At 32.0% G+C, this 12,644-nt stretch overlaps 2 protein-coding genes across 3 annotated transcripts; one reads left to right on the forward strand and one right to left on the reverse strand.

The window, feature by feature from the left end:
• Positions 1-287: 287 nt before the first annotated feature.
• On the reverse strand, positions 288-3,830 carry LOC121215455 (DET1- and DDB1-associated protein 1). 2 transcript variants are annotated; one of them, XM_041089955.1, is made up of 4 exons: positions 3,379-3,830; positions 2,240-2,300; positions 681-742; positions 288-560 (listed from the first exon to the last, which is right to left on the reverse strand). In XM_041089955.1, exons 1-4 carry the CDS (start codon positions 3,463-3,465, stop codon positions 477-479), a joined length of 294 nt encoding a protein of 97 aa, XP_040945889.1. In that variant the 5' UTR covers positions 3,466-3,830; the 3' UTR covers positions 288-476. The 2 variants fall into 2 exon arrangements, with proteins under 2 accessions (XP_040945889.1, XP_040945890.1); XM_041089956.1 differs by having other exon boundaries at positions 681-727; positions 3,379-3,690.
• Positions 3,831-4,539: 709 nt separating this feature from the next.
• On the forward strand, positions 4,540-8,361 carry LOC107949503 (G-patch domain-containing protein 1). The gene is made up of 11 exons (XM_016884166.2): positions 4,540-4,851; positions 4,937-5,021; positions 5,519-5,595; positions 5,683-5,710; positions 5,799-5,889; positions 5,999-6,065; positions 6,773-6,869; positions 7,186-7,364; positions 7,609-7,836; positions 7,916-8,032; positions 8,141-8,361. Exons 1-11 carry the CDS (start codon positions 4,774-4,776, stop codon positions 8,204-8,206), a joined length of 1,113 nt encoding a protein of 370 aa, XP_016739655.2. The 5' UTR covers positions 4,540-4,773; the 3' UTR covers positions 8,207-8,361.
• Positions 8,362-12,644: the final 4,283 nt, after the last annotated feature.

Here is a 12,644-nt window from a genome sequence, read left to right on the forward strand (position 1 = left end):
TCCCTTTTCTCTACATATTTTTTTAATACACACATGCGGCAACCAATCAAAGTTCATTCATTTTCATTTCCAACTGTTGGACCATCCCATTTCCATTGTTTTTATGGATGGTAAAAACATGGTGCTCCAAAGGCCCAATTCATATTTTCAAACCTGGGGGTTACCTAGAGATGCATTTTTACTTGTCATTTTAAGATGAGATCTTGTGTTCTTAAAGGAGCATACATGATTTAGCATTTCAACAATCCATGCCATGCCGACAAGAATCAATAATACCCAGAAGAGAATGCAGAAACATAACAACACTTCTTGTTATTGATTAACCTATGAGTTTAATTTGTACACATACAATGCACAAGCATGGCATCCTGATTAACAACAATGTGCAAAGCAACTTTCCTCACAGATTCTACAACACACATTTGGTATGAGAAGATACATTTAGATGAGCATTGAAAAACCAAAAGAAAATCTCATTATGACCATGTGGTGGATGCCCTAGGTTGCTTGCATCCATGTTCCGGTGTTGGGTGTTCAGTAGCAGCTCTCTTCGGTCTCAACTGCAATGAGAACGGCAGTAAGAATCAAAATGAAGTATCAACACGCTCACTCTCAAAGTTTATGCATGTGTCTATGAGTTTCAAACTATGACTATGGAAAATCATAAATGAATTACTGACCTTCTCCTCGGCACGCTGGTAAAAATTTCTAATAAGTATATTCTTGGCTTCGGTAGTTATAACTGTAAAAAAGTGCTTCAGAAGTCAGTCTCAAATAAAGAAGCTGTTCAAAGGTGAACTAAAAATCGTATTCAACTTTAAAACTCAAGGATTTAGCCAATGAGCTGTGCCATTTTGCATCATAATGCAATTTCAATCACTAGTACCTTTATATTTATTGAAACTAGCCGAAATTTTCAACTAAAGAAGTTTGCAAAGTGTAAGACAAGTTGGCAATTGGGACATGAGGTTGGGTGTTGAGAATTAAAGATGGCAGGGGTGCACTGATGCTTGGTTTTGGCAGAGGGATGAGAGAGTGAAAATAAAAAGAATGAAAAGATAAGATTTTAAGTTTCGTAAATTGTCTCTTGGGTCAGGTTTTAGTTGTGTACTATCGTTAGCTAATGAGAAACACTTGGGAATCCGGTTGAGGCATTTTGTGGTGTGAGCTTATCCATAATCTTAAGACTAGCAAGAGTTCGGGTGCAATAACAATCATTTTGTCATGGCTTTCGATAATCTTAAGATTAGCAAGTGTTTGGGTAAAAGGATGACATCAAAGATGGATGTTAACAAATTTGATAGTAAAAAATATTGTAACGTTTGGCGTGTAAGAGTTGATCTTACACAACAATGGCTATTGAGAAGGAGATAAGAACAACTCTACTTTTACATGACAAAGGCTAAAATCTTTTCTACCATCAAATTAGTTGACATCCATATTCGACATCATCCCACATCAAACTCTTCCTTAGTGCTAGATTGAAAGCCAATCAATTTCCAAGAATTTGCTCGACCCCAGTTTTCTGGGATTCAGACCAAAAATATCCAAAACACATTGAAGCAGAAGCTGCTAAAAGTAATCCACTTAGAAATTAGACTGATAAACTGAGTTTTACCAATAAAAAAAATTTGAAACAAGAAACGAACCGTAATAAGACTACTTTTCTAACACTGAATTTTTCATCCATCTTCAATGACATTCTCACACCAAAGCTCTTGCTAATGCTAGCATTACCAAAAGCTATTACGAAAGACAACACCAATTGATTTCTAATAATTTACTTCAATACCAATTTGTTGTGATTGGAACCTGAAATATCCAAAACACTTTGCTGCTCAGTGTCAACCAAAGTTAGACAGATGAACCAAATCACTACCAATCAAGAAATCTGAGAGAAAGAAAAAAGGGATGCAAAGGGAGAACACAACACAAGGTTTTCAGAAAAATTATTTCATATCAAGTTCCAATTCAGACATATCAATGTAATTTTCCAGCACTGGATGGTCTCAAACATAAGTCAACATTCAACATCCTAGAAGGAAACCCAGACTAATAATTATCATGTTATATGGCAATGGCATGCTTTGTGGATAAAGCCTGAAAGTAATTTAACCAACCAAAGTTACCATATTATCACCACAAACAGTTTAAAGCGCCAATAGTATCTTACTTTAACTCAGAATAGAATATTGTTTTCGTAGTGAAAAAAAGGAGAAAGAGAATATTTGTTCGATACCTTGATCAGGAGGTGGAGAAGTCCGGCTATGTGTGGGGCGGTAGGTGGTAGGTACCACTTTCTAGGAAAAAAAAATTCAAGCAAATTATGCCCCCGAAAATGTTCAAGCAAAATAAAATCCATACAAGGGAAGTCTGTAATTTTAGTTAAAGGCTAACCAATGAGAGCAAAAAGACTCATTTATCATAATATAACTGTTCAGATTAAAACATAGAGGAGCTCAATATGAACTCCATGAATATTATAGCATCTCACATGCTGAAATAGCTCAAAAAGATAGAAGGGAAGGTGAAAATTGTTTTTTTTTTTTAAAACCATTTCGACCTTTCAACCAGTCTAAGCTTACTTAAAAATGGTTAAACAGATAGGCAAGGAACCACTGTAAACCACTGGAACAAAAAAACCAATACATAAATACCAATATGTCTAAATATCTAATTGTCTATGCATATGTATACCCACATAGAAACAAATTCTCATTTGTGTCTTAATCATAGAACTTGTCTTTGTTACCATTGTTAAGAACCAGCTCTAAGAACTAAAACTACCACATACACAGCAAGATAAGAAAGCTTCGAAAGCATGAACTTGAAGTTTTAAAGGAAAATCCATCATCATCCCATGCAAAAAAAAAAAAAAAGCATGATCCTTGTGTGAACATATAATTATAACTTTAGCAAACAAATAATAACAAGTATTAGCATTATTTACATGCTTCATATAGAAGCATTACACAACAATCAATTAGATTAATCAACATCTAAATAATAAATAATATATCTTGCAATGCAAACCATTAAAAAAAACAAAGTGTAGGAATACCAGAGTTGGAATTCTATGAAACATTTAAAGTTAAACCCCTAGTCATTTGTAACCACAAACAACTTTATCCAAAAAGATTCTGACAATTAAGGTCCGAAATTCATGAATAATAAATACTTTTCACAAAAAAAAAAAACAGATAACAATAACATCATATCAGGGTAAACCGAGAAACATAAACATAAAAATTTAAAAGGTTTTTCACTATTTATCTAAACTGCATGTGGGGATTAATTCATTGCAATTCAAACCCAGAAACAAAATTCACATGTTATGCAAAATGGGGTTAGGTTAAAAGGGATTATGAGGTTACTTACAGAAGGATTAGAAGGATCGGAGGGACGAAGTTGGCTGAAGTTGTGGGGGTCAAATGACGGCAGGTCACCGAGCATAGACCCCATCATCGGAAAAGAAGAAAAAATTGCTGGTTTTGTGGCTTGCACCCAAACAATCACCGGAGATTACGAAGAGAACCCGGCCAAGAGAGAGAAAATAAGGACAATGGCTGACTCGGTTCTAGAATCAGCCTTCTTTGTGCTGGAGCTGGATCATTAATGGGTAAATTGATGCTTATATAACTAGCATGGATCCCCGCTAATGCTGGGGACTTCAAAATTCTTCTATAATTTATTTAATTAATAATAAACAGTTGTATTAAAATAATTATTTATAATTTCTTTTCCGAAGTCTTGAAATTAAATTTACCATGACATTTGTTAATAGTCAAGTACACTTAAATTTTTAAATATATTATTAAAAAAACTTGAGCAAGTTAGATATGAATATTACATCGGTTAATATTGAAGACACTTGGATTGAGTCGTAACTTAATTGATAGATATATTATTTGTAATTGGATTAAAGATGAGTTATGAGTAATTTTAAAAATTATATTAAAAAAATTAATTAAAATTTATAATAAAATTGTTAACTAAATTCATCATTAAACATAAATAAAAAATAGAGGAATGTGAATCGAGCCTTTAAATATATCTCTTGAAATTAATATAAAAATAATAATTAAATAATTTTATATTTTAATTTTTTTCTTAATTAGTGATATACAAATTTTAAGCGAAAATTTAAATGTTAACATTATTATTTTGATTAAATTTAAGTTAATTTGTATAATTATCAAGTGAGATTTTTTTTATTTTAAAATATTAAACCAACTAATTTAATAAAAATATTTACTAATATTAACAATTTAATCTAAATTTTAAGATTTGAAAATTAAATAGATAAATTCCTAAAAACAAAAATATAGAGACTAAATTGATAATTATTGGACTTTATGACATATTTAACCTAAACAAAAATTAAACAAAATAATTGAAGAATCATTGAAACGGCACCGTTTGCATGATAGGTGAAATGCCAAAGCTTAAACAGAATAAGCGCTTTACAACCATCAGATCATCAACGCACCGAAAACTTGATCAAAAAGGGACCCACAGTCCAACCCTACACCCCATAATTCCGTATTCCCATCTTAATCAAATATCCACTGCTAGATCACCACGGGTCCATCAAAATCCATAAATGCTCGAAGCACCAAATATTCCCTCACTTCCACCTAGGGTTTTTTGTTCTGAGACCTCCCACTAAAGCACCTTTCTTCGCTTTTCCCTTCTTTAACATTCTAAAAACAACGCTTCAGTATAGTCGTCGGCGTAGCAGAGAGGAATTAAAAAGGAAAAAAAAAAGCGAAAATGGCCGCACCCGAAGCTCCTCTCTGCTATGTCGGCGTCGCTCGCCAATCTGCTGCTTTTCGCCTCATGAAGCAAATGGTACGTATCCCTGTACGTATATTTTGCTCGTATGCGGGCGTGTTTTGTGATTTGTTTTGTTTTGTTGTTTGAATGACCCGGTTAGGGGTGGGAAGAAGGAGAAGGTCTCGGGAAAGATAAACAAGGGATCAAAGGTCACGTTAGAGTTAAAAACAAGCAGGATACTACCGGTTCGTTTTTAATTGTTTTCTTTTTTTCATATTTATTTTTTTGTCTCTCAATCTTTTTTTTAAAGCTCTGTTACCGGAAATGCGATCCAAGTTTGTTTTAACTATCACAATCGTATAGAGTTTATTATAAAACAATTCACAAATTTCTGACTTTATATATTTAGAAGTATGTATTTATTAAGCACAAACTCTCTCTCTCTCTCTCTCTATGTATATAATATTCTCATAAATTGTTTCATGCCTCTACTAAACAAATTTGAGAAGATTATCCCTATCGAATTACGTTTTATAGAAATAGCAAATTGTGTTCTAGTTTTTGTTCTTGTATCCTTATACCGGACTGATCCGAATTTGAGGTAGCATTGGTTATAAGCTAGTTGATTTGTTTATTGAATTATAGATATTGAATTAATTTTCCGGAGAATTAGAATAGGAGGAGATGGTGAAAAATACTTTTAATATTGGAATTTTATTTATTTTTGAAAAATATGGAGCAGGTATTGGATTAGATAAGCCAAATCCGTGGGCTTTTGATACAGCTCAGTTTGATAGTATTCTCAAAGGATTGAAAGTGGTGCGTATTTCATTCTGACTTTGATTGTCTAGTACTGTGTTCAATTTGATGCAAAGCTCATTTTTCTTTTTCTTTTTAATTTTTTAGAAGCAAGCAGTGCAAACCAACGATGAAGGTATGATTGATACCCAGAGAAAATTCCTCTCATATTTATACTTAGTAGGTTGTTATTGATTGATGAGTAATTTAACTTTTCTGAACAGCTGAAAAGAATGAAAATCAAGTGGAAACAAAGAGTGATGAGCCTAATGACACTGAAGAACAAGTTGTTAAGGCTACCCGGCCACAGGGAAGGTTGGTACATTAGTTCTATGTTTCTTTATGGTCTGGTAGGAGATTATTGCCAATTATTTAATTAATGTTTGATGTTATTTGTTTTTATTTTACTTTTTTCGGATCTTAGATATAAGAAAAGAGAAAGAGGGAAGCTTGTACATGCATATTCTTCGAGGGATCTTGAAGGAATTCTTGTAAGTTCTAAACCTTCATTGTCTTATCTACTCTGTTTTCTTCAGTGTTATTTAAATTGTTAAGGTTTTTACTTGCTTGCAGCTGTGGCAATTATGTTCTTTTTGTACATTCTTGTCTAATGTTCCTTTCAAGATGCAAAATTATTCTATGATTACACGAGATCAAAATGTATCGCGTCAAGTATTTGGTTTGAAATTTATTCATTTGTCACTGATTTTTAAAATTTGATTTGTTAATACCATCCACCGTAATCTTAACAAGATTTTCGTGGTTAGAAATATAAATGAGCTCAAGGATAAGTTAAATCTAGAATAGTTGTCATTCTGGCTGTGATTTGTCAAGATAATTGTTTAATACTTGATTGATTTGGTCTTCGTTTCATATTAGCACGAGAGGCAGATACCATGTTACCTTCACCATGGAGTCACTCGACTTTTTGAACAAACTCTAGATGTCATGAGTTAGAAAAGGTAGAAACACAAAGCACTGTTAAAACATAGTGGTTCAGTAATAAACACAACTTTATATGGAAATCAAAATGGTTTTTAAAGCACTTTTTATGTCTTCTTTGATAGAATTATCAATTCCTATTTGTAGATAGATTTTTTTCCCTTGGAATTAGCATTTGATTTGATGCCTAACTAACATTTACTATTTTTTTTGGTTTAAACAATCACTGTATTTACCCATAGATGTTTTGCAATAGGCCAAAAAGGTTGAGGAGTCACCACAGGTAAATCCTGATGTGGTTGGTGAAATGGAGATCATAGAGACAACTGAAACAAATGATTTTTCCACTGAAGGTAAATGCTTCAAATAAACTCAAGCTCATATTGAAAAACTTGGGTGAATTCTTGCAGTAAGGTGTATTTTCCTTTGTGTTACATAGTTCAGAAATTGCTAGTCTTTATGGTCTATGCAGTAATATTAAAGGTTGAAAGCCAGGCTGGACTTTTTATTTAAAATACTTTTCCTTGGAGTATTTTATCTTGTACCTGAAGGACTCAGCCCTTTGCTGGCAAAGGATATTCTTGGCCTCTTTCTGTAACTCATTTCTTTTTGCTGGCTGCAGCTGTCTGCTGTTGATCGTTTATGAAATAACTTGGCTCTTTGTTGTAGGAAATAAAGTTGAAAGTGTTTCTCCAGAATGGTGGGGCTTTAAATATGGATTTGTTTCTGGAGGTTTTCTGGGAGAAACTACCCGAAGGAAATCAATAAAAACTGGAGAGTCTAAAAATTCTACTGAGAGAACTGTATTTTATGAAGATGACCAAGAGAATCTCTACAAACTTGTGCAAGTAAGTCTTTGTGAATTGACTTTTTTTGGGGTATGAAAACTGTGCTAAATTTATTTGTATGATGAAAAGAAAAACTATAATTCCATGTCTTTTTTAACCTTCATCCGAAGATGAAACTGTCATGGTCTTGTGAACAGTGTTCCAATTGATCATTCTACATGCGTTTTTGTTATGTGAGTCTAGTATCATGCTGGAGACTAGGAGATTAAAGAAATAAAAAAATATCTTTTGTTCCAAATTTCAGGATAAAGCCACAACTGGAAAGCAAGGTCTGGGCATTAAAGACCGACCAAAGAAAGTAGCTGGAGTTCACTTTCAGGGGAAAAAGACATCATTCAGCGATAGTGATGGCGAGGATTCTGATGATGTTGGTCCTCCAGCAAAACGAATGCGTGAAAATGCATTAGAAACGGAGAAAGCTGATGAGCCAAAACTAAGGTTGAAAAAGCTGTGTAAACGGCTTCTTCGTCAGGTACTTGATCTAAAATGCAAGCTGTTCAAAATCGTTGTCATAAGTCTTTCATTAATTAAAAGCCATCTTCCTACTTCAGGTACCTGGAGATTCATTAAAGTTGAAGCAGCTGAAAGTTCTTATTGATGAACAGTCAACTTTGGTTTTTTCCAGCTTTTCTTCAAAGAAAGATGCTATTGCCTACTTAAAGCGAAAGGTTCGCTCATCTCTTAAAAGCGTTACTTTGCAATTTTATTAACATTTCATAAACTTTTTTCATCGCTTTCGGGTTTGGAAATTTGATATCTTTTGGTTTTTTCCGCAGCTTGAAGGTAGTAGCAAGTTTTCTGTTGAGGGAAAGCGAGTGAGTCTTACATCTAGAGGCGGGTAATCAACTTATGATACGATTTTGATAAAATTTCAACAGCCACTATACGCTGTGAAGACTAAAATAGTGCATTTATATTATAATATTGTGTTAATGTCAATTTTGTAGGTAGGTTTGTGTAAAACAGTCATGTCAAACAAAATTAAGTTCTGCCTAAAGCCTGAAACTGGTAAACTGTTTTTAAGTTGTATTATTAGTTGCAAAGAGATCAATAGCAGTGATAGACCCAGTGCTAGAAGTGGCAAAATCTAGAAGGAGAAATATATCGGCATTCGATTAGTAATAATCGGCTTGGGTTTAATCTATAGATCAAGTCGAGTGTGGCCAATCTGCCCTTAAGGTACCTTTGGATTTCATCTCACAGTTTCCAGAACTGGGCTGGACAGGGAACCGGCTTGGGTATTGTCTTGAGTATGTGGTTGGATCAGTTCGATTTGTGAATTAGTTGAATCAGGTGATTGGACCAGCTGAATGGTTTTTATTTTCCCAACTTTTTTATATTTTTAAATAATTTATTCAATTGAATTGATTAAACTAGTTAAATCAATTGGTCGGTTTTGTTTTGATAACATTATTTCATTTAATCCATGGTTTTTTCTAGTGAAAGTGGTTTTTAAATTATTATAAAAAAGTTATTATTTTCTAATTTTGGTATCATTATAAGTTTACAAATTGGGGTAGAAGATGTAATAGGTTGAAATCAAGTGTTTTAACTTTTAAGTATATCATAGAGTTTTAATCATTTCTAGCAATAAATGTGCGCACATTATTTAATTTCATTTTACTTCAAAAAGGTAAGTATATGCTATTAATCACATTCTTTTTTGTCGATAATTTAGATATCATTTTTACACAAAAAAAAATATTTTCAACTATAAAGAAGTTAAATTGTTAATAAAACCTATAACTTAGAAGAAAGTAAATGTGACTCATTTTCCATCACTGAAATAAACCATTTAATAACATTATTTACTTTATAAATTTCAAATAATTTTTTATTTTAATTTAATGTTTTTCTTTATTGTAACCCACTTTACCCTTACCTTTATGGTAATTTCAATGCTATAGATATTTTTATTTTTCAATTTTATCTTCTATGCAAATGGACCTAAAAGTTCTAGATATTTGAAGCTATTTTAGTTAATTCCTCCTAAATGCCAAAAAGATGCCCAAATGTTTACAATTAATATTTGTATTATGTAGTGACACAATAAGGAGTACTGAGGGAGAGAGATGGTGGTTGTGGAAACCGGTTCATTCAATTGGGACGGAGAGTTGGAGGTTAAGAAAAATGACAGTGAAGATAGCTTGAAGGTTAAGGGATGGAAGTGTTGGCAAGGTGCGGACTTGGTATTCTTGAAGGATCGATCCTTCCTTCATCGTTTTTAGGGGTATTTATAAACAAGAATCCCGTGTAATATGGTGTTAACATGTTGAACTTGCCATCTAACCATTATTATGAAGTACGTGGGAGGGATGTTTTCGATAGGATAGGGATGTCTATGACAAAACATATCATGTCATTCATTTTAATTCTAATGGGATAAAGCAGTTGAGCTCACATTATGCTTGGTGACCAAACAAATTCATGTTCTCAATAGAGATTAAGTCATTTATTGCCTGGGCAGTCATCCTAGGAGGGTGAGCTCATAAATGACCTCCCGATTTAAAGGTTGCAGGCTCACTATTTAAGCGTCTTCTTAACTTGCTACGTGTCTTAACATGGATGGATATAGCAAGTACCATTATATAATATATTATAAAACATTATTATAACATGAATTAACTTCAAACGTCGGTTGCAAAATCTTTGAATAATGAAATGAAAGCTGTTTATTTTGGTGATTGGGACTGTACCACGCGGAAAATATGAGGAAAATTCTTGCAATTAGGTTTCGTTCAACATTTCCTGCTGCTGCATCTTTTTTCCTTTCTATATACTATACAAAGAGGACTAACCCCCATCAGTTTTTCGCTTAAACAGGGCCAATTTGCAAGAAATAAAAGGGGGGATTTAGCTTACTGTTTGGTTACTAGGAAAATTATTTAGAAACCAAATTGCAGCAGGATGCTGAATGACAAGGAAAAGAAATGGTTTAATTCACGATTTAGTCTATGAATTAAATCTAATTTTTTATTTTAGTACTTAAACCGTAAAAGTATCATGAAGGTCATTGTACTAGGAGTCAGATTGCATTTTATCTTTTCTACTAAATGTGAGCAAATTAGTCATTATATATTAGATCAAAAAGTAAACTGGTATTACTGTTAAAAAATTCATCTATTTTTACTGTTAAAAACTAATCCATGTACGTCAACATGAAGTACATGTGGCATGTTACGCGTAACTATGTAGTTATTTTGTTATCTACACTAATTTTTAACAATAGAAATTGATAATTTTTTTAACAAAAATGATCAGTTTGCTTATTGATCTAACGTATATTAATTAATTTATCCATTTTTTGAGTAAATGGGGCAAAATATAATATGACTCCTAGCACATGGGTCTCTATGGTACTTTTACCATACTTCAACTTTATTTTGATCCATTTGGTATTTAAATAAGGTTTTTAAAAATCGAACCATTGGTTAAATCACTGAATCAATCAAATCATTGATTCAATTGGTTCATCTGATTTTAATTAAATAAATTATTAAAAATAGAGAAAATTGGTTCAATTGATTTTTTAACCTGGTTCAACCGATTCTGAGTGGTTCGCTCAAAAGTCAGTTCAACTCTTTTTTTGGACCGATATATCAATCAATTATCGATTTGATCCACTTCCAGCAACCATGATTTAAACTATTGTTTTGTTCCAGTTTACTCAAGAAGCTCAATGCCAGTTAAGAACGCGACATATGGTAGGTGGTGCCATCTATATTTTGTAGGTAAATTGAGACGATAATGATAGTTTTAAGAATAAAGTTGGACAAAAACAATTAGGTACCAAAATGAAAAATAATATAATTCAAGGGCTAAATTCTGAATAAATATAAAAAGGGGAAAAAATCCCATAGGTTAAGTGGTGGCCTTTTTTTGTGGTCCAAAAACCAAAAAAGCTTCCATTCTATGGAGTTTCCCTGCAGTTCAAGCAATATATTTTTGGTTTCTACAAAATGTTGATAGCCAAAGACCCATAAGCAATTCCCCTCTCACACTACTAAAAAGCTCAAAGCCTATATATAGCTATAATGCATGCATTATCTTTTGCAGTGCTGCAAATGGAGAGTGTTGACACAGTAAGTGTTTGTTTGCCATTTGCAAGTTGCATGCAGATAGCTACTCCTCATATACATTCCACATATAGCTTCTTTCTTTGACTTTGACTTTTTTTTTTTTAAATCTTGACCGCAGTTGTGATCATCTGCTAGCAATTGCTTTTGATCTGATCAAGACAGGATTGGATCATGATTCATGGATTGTGTAAAACTGGACCTAAATGGAAAGAGAGAATGTTGAAAAACGGAAGCCTATGGTTTCAATGAGTCTATATGAGAATAGGGACCAAACATGGCAATGTCCCCTATATACATAGTGGCAAGTGGAAACATATGGGGGTTATGACATAGCCATACTCCATTTTAGATATTAATATTAACTCTAACATTTTCATATCATTTTTAAACTTCAAAATATTTTAATTTATTTGAATTTTCAAAATATCATATTATTATATTAATCTAATAGTCATTTTAAACTTCAAATACCTATTTGTATCTTATGTGGAGTATTTTTAGAACATGTGTGTACTTACCAACAGTTTGGGATAGAAAATGTTGTTTTAGGAGGATTATCTCTTTTTCTTAAAACATTAGACCCAAGCTATTCATATGATAAGTATATACATGTTTACAATTTGATATACGCTTTTTTAAACTTTAAAGCTAGAAGTAATAATAAGAATAATAGAATAATTTAATTGATACGATACTAATACTTAAACGATTTAATCATAATATTTTAAAATTTAGAGACCAATTTAAAATCAAACGGTAGAATTGACCCTGCATATAATTTAGGTAAATTATATTGACTTAAATGCCAAAAAGAAAAAACACTATCATAAAATAATTAAAAATCATTTAAATTCTTAATAAAAACAATGATAAGTTGAACTTTTCAAATTATAAATTGTACTCAATTAAACTCTTGAAATATAACATTTCATAAAAAAATATATTGACATGACAACTACAGTTGTAGTTGACATGAAAAAATTGGAGTCGCAGCTTACATGATAATTTAAATTTATCTTTTAAGTATTTTATAAAGACTTAATTAATTTTTTAATTATTTTAAGTGGAGTTTTTCGTATTTAAGCCTAAACATTATTAAATATTATCAAAATTAAAAATGATAAAGATTATAGAAAAATTAAATGGATTGTTTAAAAATTATAAATAAATTAGAAGAGATATATAAATATTAGAGAAAAAT

This window comes from Gossypium hirsutum, chromosome D03 (genome assembly GCF_007990345.1).
Source record: "Gossypium hirsutum isolate 1008001.06 chromosome D03, Gossypium_hirsutum_v2.1, whole genome shotgun sequence".
NCBI classification, from domain to species: domain Eukaryota; kingdom Viridiplantae; phylum Streptophyta; class Magnoliopsida; order Malvales; family Malvaceae; genus Gossypium; species Gossypium hirsutum.